At 44.0% G+C, this 13,922-nt stretch overlaps 1 protein-coding gene across 3 annotated transcripts in view; it reads left to right on the forward strand.

The window, feature by feature from the left end:
• Nucleotides 1-455: 455 nt before the first annotated feature.
• Nucleotides 456-13,922, forward strand: part of LOC118841756 (c-Maf inducing protein) — a 277,697-nt gene continuing 264,230 nt past the window's right edge. The window contains exon 1 of one of the 3 annotated variants that reach the window (XM_036749349.1): nucleotides 456-1,552. In XM_036749349.1, the coding sequence (XP_036605244.1) occupies nucleotides 1,253-1,552 (300 nt within the window). In that variant the 5' untranslated portion in view covers nucleotides 456-1,252. The remainder of the gene's footprint in view (nucleotides 1,553-13,922) is intronic. The other 2 variants (XM_036749348.1, XM_036749350.1) reach the window with 2 other exon arrangements.

A 13,922-nucleotide genomic window follows, 5' to 3' on the forward strand; every position in this document is an offset into this window, starting at 1 on the left:
CATCCGCGGCTCTGCAGCCGGGGCTCCCTGCTCTCGTCGGGGTCTCGTCCTCTCCTCTCCCTTCTCTGTCTAGTCCTGCCCTGCGTCCCTGCCTCCTAAGCTTCCCCGGTTCGCGGCCGCTGCCCGCATCTCCAGCACTCCGAGTTCGTTGGCGGCCTCTCCTCCCCTTGGCCTCGGTTGATTCCAAGACTGGGGCTGCTGTTGCGGCTGCAGCCGTCCCTGCTGCCGCCACAGCTGCCCCTGCCGCCTCCGGCTCTTGCTCGCGCTCCTGCTTCAGCTCCCGCTGCCATTGACGTCAGAGGGGCTGGCACATGACTCTGGAGAGACCAATCAGGAAAGCCCAGGGCTGCTTCTGCAATCTCTCAACACAACTCCTGGCTCCCTCCACCTCCCCCTTCCCCCCGCCCTCCTCCCCTCCTCCCCCCCTCCCCTCTACTCCCCCTCCCCCCTCCCTTGGGTTTCAGCAGCGGCGGCGGCGGTAGCGGCGGCGGTAGCGGCGGCGGCAGCGGCAGCACTAACTCTGCTGTTCCCCCCCCTTCCTCCTCCAGCACACACGCACGCACACACACACACACTCCCTCACACTCACTGTACGCTCACACTGTACACACATCCGCACTGTACACACGCGCACACACACTGTGCACACAGACAAGCGCGGAGCCGGGAGAGGGGAGGAGAGGAGGGGGAAACCCCCCCCACCCCCCACCACCCTAGGCTGTGGGGCGGGCGGCACAAAGAGAGAAGCAGCTTCCTCGCTCGCTCCGTTCCCCCTCCTCTCTCTCTCGTCCACCTTTGTCAGCGCGGCGGCTCTGCCTCCTTCCCCCGCCTCCACCAAGCTCGGCGCTGGGCACCGCCACGGAGGACATGCCTTTCGCCGGTTAGGCTAGCCCGGGGAGGAAGGCTCCCAGGATCCGGGCAGGTAGTCCGGCGGTCGAGCCGCGAGGGAGCGGGCGGAGCGGCTCGGAGCCGAGAGGGGCTGCCGCTGCCGCCGCCGCTGCCGCTCGTGCTCCGCGGGCGCCCCGCGGCCAGCCGGACTCGCGCCTCCCGCTCCGCTTCCCGCTCCTGCCCCCTCCCCCCGGGGGCTCTTTGGATTTCCCCCCTCCCCCCGCCCACCTCACCCGGGAGTGGGGGGCGGGGGGCGGGGGCTACCGTGACACGGACGGTCCTCGGGGCTCCCTCCGTCCCTCCCTCCTCCTCCCCCAGGAGGTGGCGGTGAGGAGGAGGAGGAGGAGGACCGGGAGGACCAGCTATGGATCTGACCAGCAGCTCCGGCGGGGCGGGCGATCCCCGGCAGATCGAGGAGACCAAACCGCTGCTGGGTGGCGAGATGTCCGCGGTGGAGGGCGGTAAGCTGGGCGCCGTGCCCTGCCGGAGGGCCCTGCTGCTCTGCAACGGGATGAGGTACAAACTGCTCCAGGAAGGGGACATTCAGGTGTGTGTCATCCGGCACCCCAGGACATTCCTCAGCAAAATCCTCACCTCCAAATTTCTGAGGCGGTGGGAGCCTCACCACTTGACCCTGGCGGATAACAGCCTGGCATCGGCAACGGTGAGTAACCCCCACCCCGGTGTGGGGTGGGGGGCTCTGAAGCGGGGGGGAGGTGTAAACGGCATCCTCCCTCCGCGCCCATGGCCCCTCCTTTCCCTTTCCTCTCTTCTCTTTCTCCCGCCTGCCCTCCCCCCGCCCCCCCCTTACCCCCTCTACCGCTGCTCTGCCCCGGGGTCTGCATCCTTGTCTTTCTGGGCCTGGCTTGGGTTCGCAGGCTGGGCGAACGCCCGGTTGTCACCTTAGCGGGAAGGAGGACTAGGGTTCAGCCCCTCAGCCTCGGGGCCTCTCTCCCCTGCCCAGCAGGTCCCACAGCCCTGGGTGCCGGCCCCAGCGGCTGGGGGCTAAGTGCCTAAACAGAATGACATTGAGCCCTTCCTGGTCATTTGGGCTTGGTGCGCCGGGCAGGGCAGGGCAGGTCGGCTTCGCCGGTCTTTCTGTCCCAGCCCTAGCCCAGAGGCACCTAAGCCCAGAAAGGAGAGGTTGTAACCCGGGGTTGCTTTGGGCCCCCATTGAACCTTCCCCCCTTCCCCCAACAGTCTCCTCTGAGCTGGAAAAAAAAATCAACCTTAGCAAGCCAGTACGGTTAAATGTTTTTATTCCCCATGGAAATGTTGGTAGACAGCTCAGACCCCGTGGTTCTTTGCTTAAAATCTCAAGCACCCCTGGTTGTGTGGAAGTTGGGGTCCCTTGGGTGGTGACATATTTCAGAGGACAAGGGGGGCCTAGGGCTGGCTGATTTCTCTCCCGTGTTTTCCAGAAATGTGATTTTGCATGGTCAATGAGTGGTTTTTTTTTCCAGTGGTCAGAATTGAGGCAGCTTCATGAGACTGACTAGAGGATGAACCAAAGCTCTGTTTCTGAAATAGAGTCTGTAAATAATGGCTCTAAGGCTCTGGGAGACAGATGCTGCTGTGGGGTCACTGGGGGGCAGGAAGGAGAGGGACAGGAGAATCTGTATTTTGAAACAAGTGTCTTTGGCCAAGGACAGTAAAAACACTGTCTCCAGGAGCCCAGGCCTTATTCTGTTGGTTGCGGTCACATCTCCTTGGAAAAAACTGACAATAGGAATGAGAAAATAGGCTGCCCTCCTTGTTGACTTTGAACCTGTTTATCAATAGTGATTGGGGGTGGGGGGTGTGGGGGAAGGAGGAGAAAGGAGGATAGGATCAAATTCCTAGCCTTACATATTATGCCACAAAGGGACATGGAATTCTCTGTAGCTGTTCACAGTGTGGTCTGTGTCATGTGTGTCATCTACACACCATCCCTGTTTGTGCTGACCCCAGCATTCAGTTTTTCTTTTTTGGATTGCCTTGCTACACAGCTAGAAGGTGGATATTATGTTCGAGAAGCATTTTGCCTCACTTGCGTTGTATTAGAGTAGAGGTTAAGACACGTGAAGACTTTTTATTCATAATTCTTAGTCTGTGGGGATTTCTGGGAACACTTTGGTTATAGGGCTTTATTCCCCAAACAACACCTCTTGGAGCTGTTTGGTTCTAGAGGTATGTGGGTGCTGCTTGCAGCCTATGCATGATTTTCGATCTTCATATAGTCTACACACGGCTGGTTTTCACCTGTGCACAAATGGGAACCTTGGTATCCTTCACACAAGGAAATGCTGGAGTTTCAGACTCCAGTTGCCTCTGCAGTGACTGCCTTAGATGCTCTTGAGGTTTCTTAATGAGGTTCTTGCATGGGCAAGGGCACAGTCTAAATACTCACATGGCCAAGGGCAGTCATGGCCTTCGATTTCTCAAGTGGAGAACAGGAAGAAAAAAAAATAAATTGGGAGGCATTGATACTAGTCCTGGATCCAGGACTTTGTTCCAGGCACCACACTCCTGGTCAGTCCCACAAGGGTAAGCATTAGGGTAAATTCTGCTATGGATATGGCCAGTGTACAGCCAGAATCCTGACAAAGTCAACTCAGAAGCCAAGGATTTTGATTTTGAAGTGTTGCAAAAGTGTATCTGAGAGAAAGGAAGGAGGCAAAAAGAGACATTAGGTATCCATTAAAAAAGAAAGAAAACAAAAAGGCCTAGCCCCCCAAATACATATTTTCTGTTTAACACTAGGAAATCTAGAGTGTTAGAGAAGTGGTCAGCATATCTTTCTCTTCTTGAGCAGAATTGTGATTTCCAGGATTGGGAAGGGAGGGTTCTCTACGGAGGAAGCCCTGTCTTGGCAGTTCTTTTTTCTGAAGGGTTGGGAAATCTTGAAGGTGGAAATATGAGGAAGTATCCTAAATGAGCTGGCTTAATCCTCTTTTCTCTACTGGACTCCGCCAAACCCCATTTCTATGGGGCCCTCTCTGCCAAATGTTCTCATTGTTCATTCCTATCAGCCAAGCCATTAAAGAGATTTGGATGTCCTGAAGGATGGTGGTCCTATGGGATAGAAACTCCGTCCTTCAAAAATGGTGTGATAATCTAAGCTGAGAACTTGAGGGGGGGGGGGGCGGGGAATTACCAAGATAGATTTTGAAGGGACTATTGAAGTCTTTAGCCACTTAGTATCCAGCTCTTAGAAAAAGTATATTTAGCCTTTGTGTTTTTAACTTTGGTTATAGAATTATATAGCTTATCTGTATTCTACAATGTCACCTAAATACTACACTGTTATGGAATACTAGTCCAAGTAAAATAAAGGTGAATTGGAGTACAATTTAAATTTAATCTGAGCTACAGTGAGTTGCCTGCTTTGGAACAGACATGTAGGAAATGAATTCACCCGCCTATAAAAAGATGAATGTTTTTAAAATTTTTCCTCTGGGTGTCACCTGCTGTATCCCTAAGTTAAAAAAGTCTCAGAGGATGATTAGTACAGGGAAATACCCTGAGATGAGATTTATTTTTCTCTAATATCTATGTTCAGTTCAATTCACTTCAGCTCAGTTCAGTTTAATTCAGTTCTACAAAAGTTTAATATCTTGTACTTTAGTGTCTACACAGCACAAAAATCAATTGGAAAGCAGCTGTCAGTTATCAAGTGAATTTACACAGGTTTCAATTTGGACAGCCAGTTGTATTTATTCAGGGAACCCAACTTCTGCTCCATTCCTCTGCCCCCTTAGGCACCCCCCCCAAAAAAAAAGAAGAAAAGAAAAACTATTTTTTTCTGAATTCTTTGGTTTATCTGTTAATGCAATTTCAGTTAACAGAATAATTGTTAAATCTGTGTATATATTAGCCAGATCTGCATAATTGTAGCTAAATGAGACCAGGAATGAAACTTTAGGTGATCCTAATTTCTAGGGAGCAGTCTTAACTGTGTACAGGAAGTCAGCTTGTTGTTTCTAGATTCTTGACACAAGACATGGCACTGTTGGGGAGCAGCAAATGATTGGACAGACCAAATATTTCAGGCTTATCTGATGTGGCCAGCTGGGCTTACGTGGACATAGTAACTACTTAAGAGTCATTTTGGTAAAAAGAAACTAAACTGGATGAATTTATTACTCTTTGTACTTTGTACAGAGCAACCTTTGAGTTCCATGTTGTTAGGCAGTGCAGTTGGGATTTGGGCCCTATACCTCTAGCCTTCCTTTCTTAAGGCTGGGCTGTTGACTTCGTAAGACACGGTTTATGGATTGACTTAATTTGATATGGAATGCTTGGTTTGCTATGATGCAAACTACTAATAGACAAAGGCTGTGTAGATAATGAAAACCAAACATTTGACAAATTTGAAACACTGATTTGCATTTAGGTGTATGTGTGACAGAGGCATACTTGAGAACAAGCATAGTGGAGCAGGTGAAATTGTCTGGGCTGAAAGTGGGTCGGTTTGCTTGTGTTGTGCATCTCTTACAATGCCCTTGGCCCTGACGTGAATTAAAAAAAAAGTTTTATTGATGTTCTTTGTCTTTCTATCATTTCAACTGTTTTCCCCGTTGGACTTCCTCTTGTGAAAAAGAACAGTTAAACAAAAGCACCTGATACAGTGACCATGTCTGAAAATGTATATAATATTTTGTCTTATTAGACTCCCACCTCTGCTTTGTAAGGGAAGGTATATTTCATTATGTGTTTTCAAGGATCTTCATTGTTTTTTGGTTACCTAGAGTTTGTCATCCTTTTAGTAAAATCTTCATTTATGTTGTTTAGTCATTCCTCATATTGTTCTCTTGGTTCTGCTTATTTTGCTCTGAATCAGTTCATATATATCTTCCCATATTTCTCTAATTTATTCATATTCGGTTCTTGAGTTATAAGGGGGCATTAACTATGGATTTGATTATCTCTGATAAAGGTGAAAGTTATAGACCATATTATTTTTTCCTTTACCTGCAAGTGGAGTTTGGCTAGCTCAACATCTTTGTCTACAACCTTGGAAAGGACTTCACTCATACCCCCTTTTTTTGGCTATGACGGTAGTTCTCACAGCGCCACAGAAGTGCATATAGATTTTTTTTGGTAGACCACAGTTTCTTTTTGTTGAAGACATTGGTTAGACTACCAAAGAAATTGTCCTTTATTCATGTACCAAATAGGGATAGAGACAAAGGAGAAGTCCTTATCCTGAATCACAGTAATAAGTATTTGTTTGCATGCTTTCCTGTCCATTTTTAGGGAGGGTGAATTCTTTAAGTTTAGTGAAACAGAAAGGTAGAAAAATGGAAGTCACCTTAATACTAATCCTTTTGTCTAAGCGAGTTTTTTTTTAAACAAAAAAAAAACCAAACAAACAAGATTCTTAAGATACATGGCTAGATGGGGTGAAGGGGCAGGGGATAGCTTTTTTTTTAAACTTAGAATGAAAATCAGTGGCTTGTTGTGCATTCACAATCCCAATGTTGCTTACTTTCTTCCCTTGATTTGTTTGATTACTGTGCTTTCCCTAGTGCAGTTTCTACCTTTATTCACAGCCACTGGGCTAGATTCCTTCCCCAACTTCCAACTCTTCCCCTGTCTTGAATTGAGTAAGCTCGTTGTATTTAGTGAAAGTCAGCAAACACAACTTGGGTGTTCATTTTTTCTTTCAGTGCCAGTTGTTACCAGAAGACTTGTGTTTGTTCATTTATTCAGTTAGTATTTATTACATATTTTGGTATCTATAAAGTTCTCTTGTCAGAGAAGAGTTTGTTTGGGAGGGAAGTCTGATATCTTCTGTAAAGGAAAAATATGTTTTATTAATACTCATCAAATTGTATTTGACAAGAGACCATGTTTATTTGTTGCTATTTTCCTGGCAAGGACTGACATGCTCATTAAGGTACTGGACAAAGCTCTGACAGTCCAGGTGAAAGATATTACAATGCTTTAGTTTGTATTTTTTCTAAATGAACAGGTGACAGAGGGAAATCGTGGAGAGCATCTGAAGGAGGACAGCCAACTGAGGATCAGTTGAGGGAACTGGGGATGTTCAGCTTGGAGAAAATGCAAGGAGAACAGCTGAGCTGTCTTCAAGTATTTGTAGGTATTTGTGAAAAAGAGGTAGGATTTAGTGTATTCTAGAGGAAAGAAGGAGAGGCAAAGGGCAGAGGCTGCAAAAAACCGCATTTAGGCTTGATACAAAAAAAAAAAATCTTCTCAAGAAGTAGAGATGTCCAAAAGTAGATGGTCTGCCTTTGGAGGTCTTTAGGCAAAAAAAGGCCGATGACCTCTTCTTAGGTATGTTACAGAAAGGGTTCTTGTTCAAGTGTGGGCTGGACTAGATGGTCTCTGAGATTCTTTCCAGCTCTGAAATTCTATGATTTTTTGATGCTGAGGACTTGCCAACCATATTTGGTCAGTTTGTCCTTTTGGTCAATTATGCGATCTCTTTTTTGACTTAGCAGCAAAAACTTTAGTGAATAGAGTGCAGGGTCTGGAGTTAGGAAGACTCACCTTCCTGAATTCAAATCTGATTTCATATACTTAGTAGCTGTGTGACCCTGGACAAGTTACTTAACCTCGTTTGTCTCAGTTTCCTCATCTGTAAAATAAGCTGGAGAAGGAAATGGCAAATCACTGCAGTATCTTTGCCAAGAAAACCCCAAATGGGGTCACAGAAATTCAGGCATGATTGCAAAATGACTAAACTACTTTGTATTCTTTGTGTGTGTATACATACACACACATATACACACATATACAATTGTGTATCCATAATATGTATATACATATATGTGTATGTAATCTCTATAGATGGAATATAAGATCCTTGAAAGCATTTTTATCTGGTTTTTATTTTTGTATTCTCACAGTTACCACCTAATGTATATTATATGGATGCCTAGCATGCGTATGTCCAGTACTTAATAAATACTTGTTGGTTGATTTCATTATTGCTTAATGTTAATACTAACCTAGCTTTGGATATGTGGACATAGGATTGATCTGTGGGTAGGTGTGAAGCTTCTGGAGTTTGATATTAGACCTTAATCTTGGTTGAATCTCAGAGATCATTTCTGACATTTTTGGATAAAATAGTAAAATGATCTCTTTAGGCCTTACCCTCCAACTCCAGGGAAGGAGGAACGGCAGCCCTAGAAACTGTGTTTTCAGGACAGTAAATCGTTGTCTGAGAAGGAATTGGGCAGTGGGTGTCAGCGTGGGTGTTCATGGGAGCTTCTTGTTCCCAGTTGTAGCATTTTGTTGAAGCTATAGTGTCACATCTCAAAGGGAAGTTCTCAGAGAAAAATTCTCAGGTTGGCTGTCAAGGGGGTCCACTACCTTGACCAGGAAAATACCCTAACCTGGCCTATTGCCACCTTCTTTGTGGCTCAGTATTGGTGATTTGGAGGAGGAAGTAACCCTTTGTATCTTATTCACAAAAGGAATGACAAGGATAAATCACTGAGATAAATATTTCAAGAAAATTAGGATTCTCAGCAGAACTATCACTTATATTTAAAAAAGTAATTGGTGATTTTTAAAGGAAGGTTGAAATATTTCTGGAAAAGATGTGAGGAAGACTCATTTCTCACAGACCACAGCCTAAGGTCACTAATTGATTGTCTGGTTTTCATACAAGTTGCATTGAAATGAAGAGACCAGGCAAAGCCAAACTTACTTTTAATGGTAATTATTTCTTGGTTCTGCATTAATTTTTTTTTTCTGGTCACCAAACTTCTAGTTCTTTTTAAAGTGGAAACTAGACTGACTAGGAACTTGTTTTTAAAAAAAGTTGTTTTTTTTTTAACCACTACATTAAAATTGAAAAGTCATGTTCCTAGTGTGCATCAGGCCCTATGCTAAGTGCTTCACAAATATTATCTCATTTGATCTTCATAACAATCTTGGGAGGTAGGTGATATTATTATCCCCATTTTACAGTTGAGGAAACTGAGGCAGTAGTTAAGTGACTTGCGCAGGGTCACACAGCTAGTGAGTGTAAGATCAGTTTTGAACTCAGGTCTTCCTGACTCCAGGCTCAGTGCTATATCCATTGCATCATTTTGCTGCCACAAAAATTTACCTAGTGAATCCGTTAGCCTACCCATCCTTTAAAACCCAACTCAGTGACACTTTGTTAAGGAGTATACTTCCCAGTTTTCTGCTCTTTCTGCATAACATGCTGACATGTAGCCTTTTTATGTTTCTCTTGAAGTTCAAGGTGAATGTCTGAGACTCTGAGCCAATGTATTTTCATTGAATGAATTGAAACGTTTATGGGCATAAATACAGTAACATGATGGCAGTCATATTATAGTGTCAAGAAGGTTTTGGAATAGAAGTCCTGGCTTCAAAATCTCATTTTAACTTAGAATCATCGCACCTCAAAGTTGGAAGGAACCGCAGAGGTTTCTTAGTCCAAACCTCTCATTTTACTGATAAGGAAACTGAAGTTCAGGGAGGTGAGAAGATTTGCCCAAGTTAATACAATATAGTAAGTGACAGAGTTGGGATTTGAGTCTAGCTCCTTTCAGTCTAAATCCAATGCTTTTCCCACTCTACCATGATTCTTGTAAGGTCCCTTCCAGTGATAAATCACAGAATCTCTGGGAAGCCTTACCAGATTGCTCTTCTCTCTCCTTCCCCCTTCCCCTCACTTCATTCTACACATTTCATTTTGAACCTCTGCAATGCACTTATCATGTAATAGCATATATTATAGTTATAATAGTATATTTTATAGTTATCTACATCTTATCCCTTTACTGGGCAATGAACTATAGGAGGCTAGGAACTTTGTTTTATTTAAGCTTCTTAAATCCCCTAGGGCTGAACAAAATGCTCAGCACGCAGTGGGTGCTTTAAAAAAAAAAGCATCTTTAAAAAAAGTTTTGTTGATGCTTTTTATTTCCATATTACATTTATTTCCCAGTATCTCCCCCCTCTCCTATCCATAGAACCTTCCCTTTTTATGTAATAAATGCCAGGTAATCTTGAATTTATTGAATGTGGGAAATAGGATCCCCCACACTAGCATTGTCATGTCAGGTGAATTGTTGTTCTAGCTCAAGAGAGCAGGTTATGTTTGGGATGGGAGGTAAGGATTTACCTGCCAGCCTCAATGACAGCCAGCTTCTAGGAAAGCTTTAAATGTTAAAGGAAATGTATATAGGAAAACCTACAAAGATGAGACTCTGTGAAGAATAGTCAAATAACACTTATAGAAGGATTTTTTTTTTCTGCTAAAGCTCAGATTCTCAAGGTAGGAAAATGGCATTTTAAAAATCGTGATACTTTTTGGTCACCAGTGATAGGTAATCCAGAACTCTGGAGCTGGAAGACATACTCATAGTGTGTTGGAGACCATCTTGTGTAAGAGGAGAAAACTGAGGTCCACAAAGAGGAAGTAGTGATATGGTGTAATTTAAAGAGTAAGAGATTTGTAGTCAGAGGACCTGAATACAAATTCTGGCTCTGTGCTACCTGTGTGACTTTGGGACAGTCACTTGATGGGTCTCAGTTTCCTCATCTACAAAATAATGTTTAATTCAACAACATTTTATTAAGCAACCACTATGTGCAAGGCACTATGGGGATACAGCAACTGACAAAAAACAACAAAAAAAGTGCCCATCTTCAAGGAGGTTATCTGCCCTTAGGTATCTTTTTTTGGACTAGGCATTCTTTAAGGCTCTTTTCAGCTCTAAATCTTAAGACTTGCCCAAGTCACAATAGCAAGTTAGTGGAGAATCTGAGACTGGAACCCAGGTCTCTTGATAACCTAAGTCAGTGCTTTTTCCATTACATCATTGTATTTTAGTTAGGCTAAATGTAATATGATTTAAAACTAAAATTTCTCATTCGCAGAGAATGGTAGTAGCATTAAGTCCAGATATTTAAATAAAACCAGAATAACAGTTGCCATCAAAACCACAATTATTGAAATGACTTATTAACAGATAAGACTAGATAGAATAACTTTGAGAAAATGTATTCTTTGGATCTAAGTTACTGAGTTAGGTTCACTGATCCATAGGTGAGTAGACAGATGGGTAACTGGGCAGGTTGAGTGTGTGCGTGTGTGTGTGTGCGTGCGCATGCTTCTCCAAGGCTGGGATATCCATCTCCATTTTAGATTGGGCAATCTGGAAGCCAAAGGAGCTGCTTTTTATAGCTTCTCAGATGTGTTTTGGGCTAATATCAGGGTGGTTTGGGGACCAGAGTAACTGAAAATAGAAGTGCACAGATGAGTAGCCACAGGGCTTGGCTTCCTTGCCACGCTGAGATGAACTGGACTAGTGATCTCATTGCAGCAGACAGATCAGGTATACCCAGTTAATGCTGACAGTCAGGAAGACCAGTCAGCACCCGTAGAAATGTTATCAGAAGTGATGGATTCCCTAGTTCTGGGCTTTTCCATGCAAATCTAAAGAAGTTTATTTGGGGGTTGGGTGGATTTTTTTAGACTTGGCCTTTCCTTCACATCTGCCTCTACTTGTACTTGGGTAAGAGTCAGCTGGAGGCCCCTTACCAATTACAAGCATTGATATTGGTGGTGCTGTCAGGAAGCTGGGAGGGATTTTTTCTTGGGGGAGCATGGGGAATGAGGAGGGAACTGGGTTTAAAAAAAGTGTTTCCAAGTTTGGATAAAAATGCATGAATATGTTTGTATTTGCGTGTATATGTGCATGATACAGTTTTTTTTTTCCACCACAATCAGTTTAGCTGGCAATATGTGAGGCTCTCAATTTGGTATTTCCCATATACTTGGCAAACACTATTTTGTGCCTTTTAAGTGCATACAAGGCACTGTATTAGCAAAGTAAGTACAAAAACCTTTGCCTCCCTGTGTGTCCTTGTAATTGAATTTGTGTTTCTTTGATGACAAAATACGATTCTGCTATTCAAAAACACCCCCACAAAACACTGTCAAGGCGCTATCCTTCTGGAAATGAGGTCACAATAAGATCTGGCACACATGTTTTTGAAAAATCCCTTCCCTTCTCCCTCCCCCAGGTGCGTGCCATAGGCAGTTTATAAGGGTAGACAGGAGTTGGGAATCCCAGGCTACCTTTGGAGAGCCTTGCAGAACCAGTAGCTCTGTTGTTTGTGGCACGAAGCATAACTTTGGGGTCTGTGCTCAGGATTATGAATTGCATCTCCTCTCTGCCCTTGGATGTCATTCTTTTCCCACTGCATTTTCATGTCCTGTCTTCATTTTGTGCTTTCCCTTTTCTTCTTTTTGATTCTGTGAAAGCTTAAAACTTGTAGGAACAGTAGCACAGATGTAGTTGGGAAGGAGACTTAGCAATGATTGAGTCTAATTCCCTCATTTTACAGATGCGGAAACTGACATCCATAGAGATTAAATGAGTTAGCCAGAATCAAACAGCCGTTAAGTGTCTGAGGTGGAATTTGAACCTAGGTCTCACCACATTGTTTTTCGTTTATACTGTGATATGTTTTGTTTCTGCTTATCCTGTTGGAACACTAGTCACAGATTGGCATGCCTAATAACCAAGGAAGGCTCTGTTTCAAGAAACTGGTATTAGTTCCATTCTGTGTTGCATCTGTGTTCCTTTACAGATGTGCCTAGAGGTGCCTGAACTAGCTAACTTGCCTGGCCAAACTGGTTTATGATGCTGTTGTCTAAAATCACAGGCTAAAGGTAGGAGAGTCATAATGTTATGTAGACATAACTTTGTTTCCCTGTTTTCTGAATTTTCTAGACTTCAGTTTCCTCTTAGAAAATGAGAGGTTGGATTAGAATTTAGATTTAGAAAGGCTTTTTGAGGTTATCTTTCTGCTACAAGCCTAACCTTTGGCAACTGGTCATCCAGCTTTCGCTTGAAGAACTCCAGGTACTGGAAATTTACTTTTTTTGAGGCTGCTCATTCCATTTTGCATGATTCATTAGGAAGATCTTCTTGCTTTGAGTTAAAATCTACTCATGGCAACTTCCATCCACTTCATCCTAGTTTTGCCTCCTGGGTAAAAAGGTAGAATAAGTCTGAATAAAATAAGTAGGACAAGTCCATTATCCACATATAATATTTGAGGACAGTATAGGATCTTAATTTACGCTGGAAGGGACATTGGAAGTTATCTAGTCCAACACCTTGATTTTTAGGTGATTTAGAAGTCCTTTAGATTTAGAGTTTCTTGAGAGTAGAGACTCTTGCTTTTGTATCTGCATCCTCAGTGCTTAGCACAGTGCCTGACACATGTTAAGGGCTTAATAAATGCTTATTTATTCATGATTGCTAGAGTCCCTGGTAGGTCTAGTGTCCTATGAGTCTATGATTCTTTCATGAGAGAAAGTGTTTATCTCGGTCATAGGTAGCTATAAGTTTAGAAGATTTCACTTGAATTAATAGTTCAGGATGCAAACCACTTCCTGTGGGTAGGTTTAGCCCATTTGAAAGCCTTCCATACCTTTTCAGACCGCCCATATGGAATAGTGGATAGAAATTTGCCCTCAGGAAGATCTGGCAGTGTGACCCAGGGTCTGGTTTCCTCTCCCCAAAAGTCCATGTTTTGCGAAGACCAGAAAGAATTAATGTGGCTTTCCAAAGTAGTTCTAGGCCACTTTATGTGTTGTATCACATGGGCTACTCAGAACTGCCATGAAATATGTAAACAGAAGGTGCTTATTCTTAAGCATCAATACTATAGGGTAGTCTGTCATGGTCCTTGAAATGTATGTAGTCTTGAGGTGAGATGTGGGCTTGAGCCAGATCTTTGTAAGCCTACTGGTGTGCCCACTAAATCCTGCCTGTTTGTTGTGCTATTGCCTTCACAGCCCCCAGTACTGAATCACATAGAGTCCACTGTATCTAGCTGTCCACAGACAAGAGTGAGGGGTGGGGAACCTGTGGCTTTGAGGCCACATGTGGCCCTCTAGGTCCTCAAGTAAGGCCTTTTGATTGAATCCAAACTTCAAAGAACAGATCCCTAGGGATTCAGTCAGAAGGCCATACCCAAGGACCTAGAAGACCATACATGGCCTTGAGGCTGCAGGTTCCCCACTTGTGGCACTAGACCATCTG

The sequence above is a fragment of the Trichosurus vulpecula genome, chromosome 3 (genome assembly GCF_011100635.1).
Source record: "Trichosurus vulpecula isolate mTriVul1 chromosome 3, mTriVul1.pri, whole genome shotgun sequence".
NCBI lineage: Eukaryota > Metazoa > Chordata > Mammalia > Diprotodontia > Phalangeridae > Trichosurus > Trichosurus vulpecula.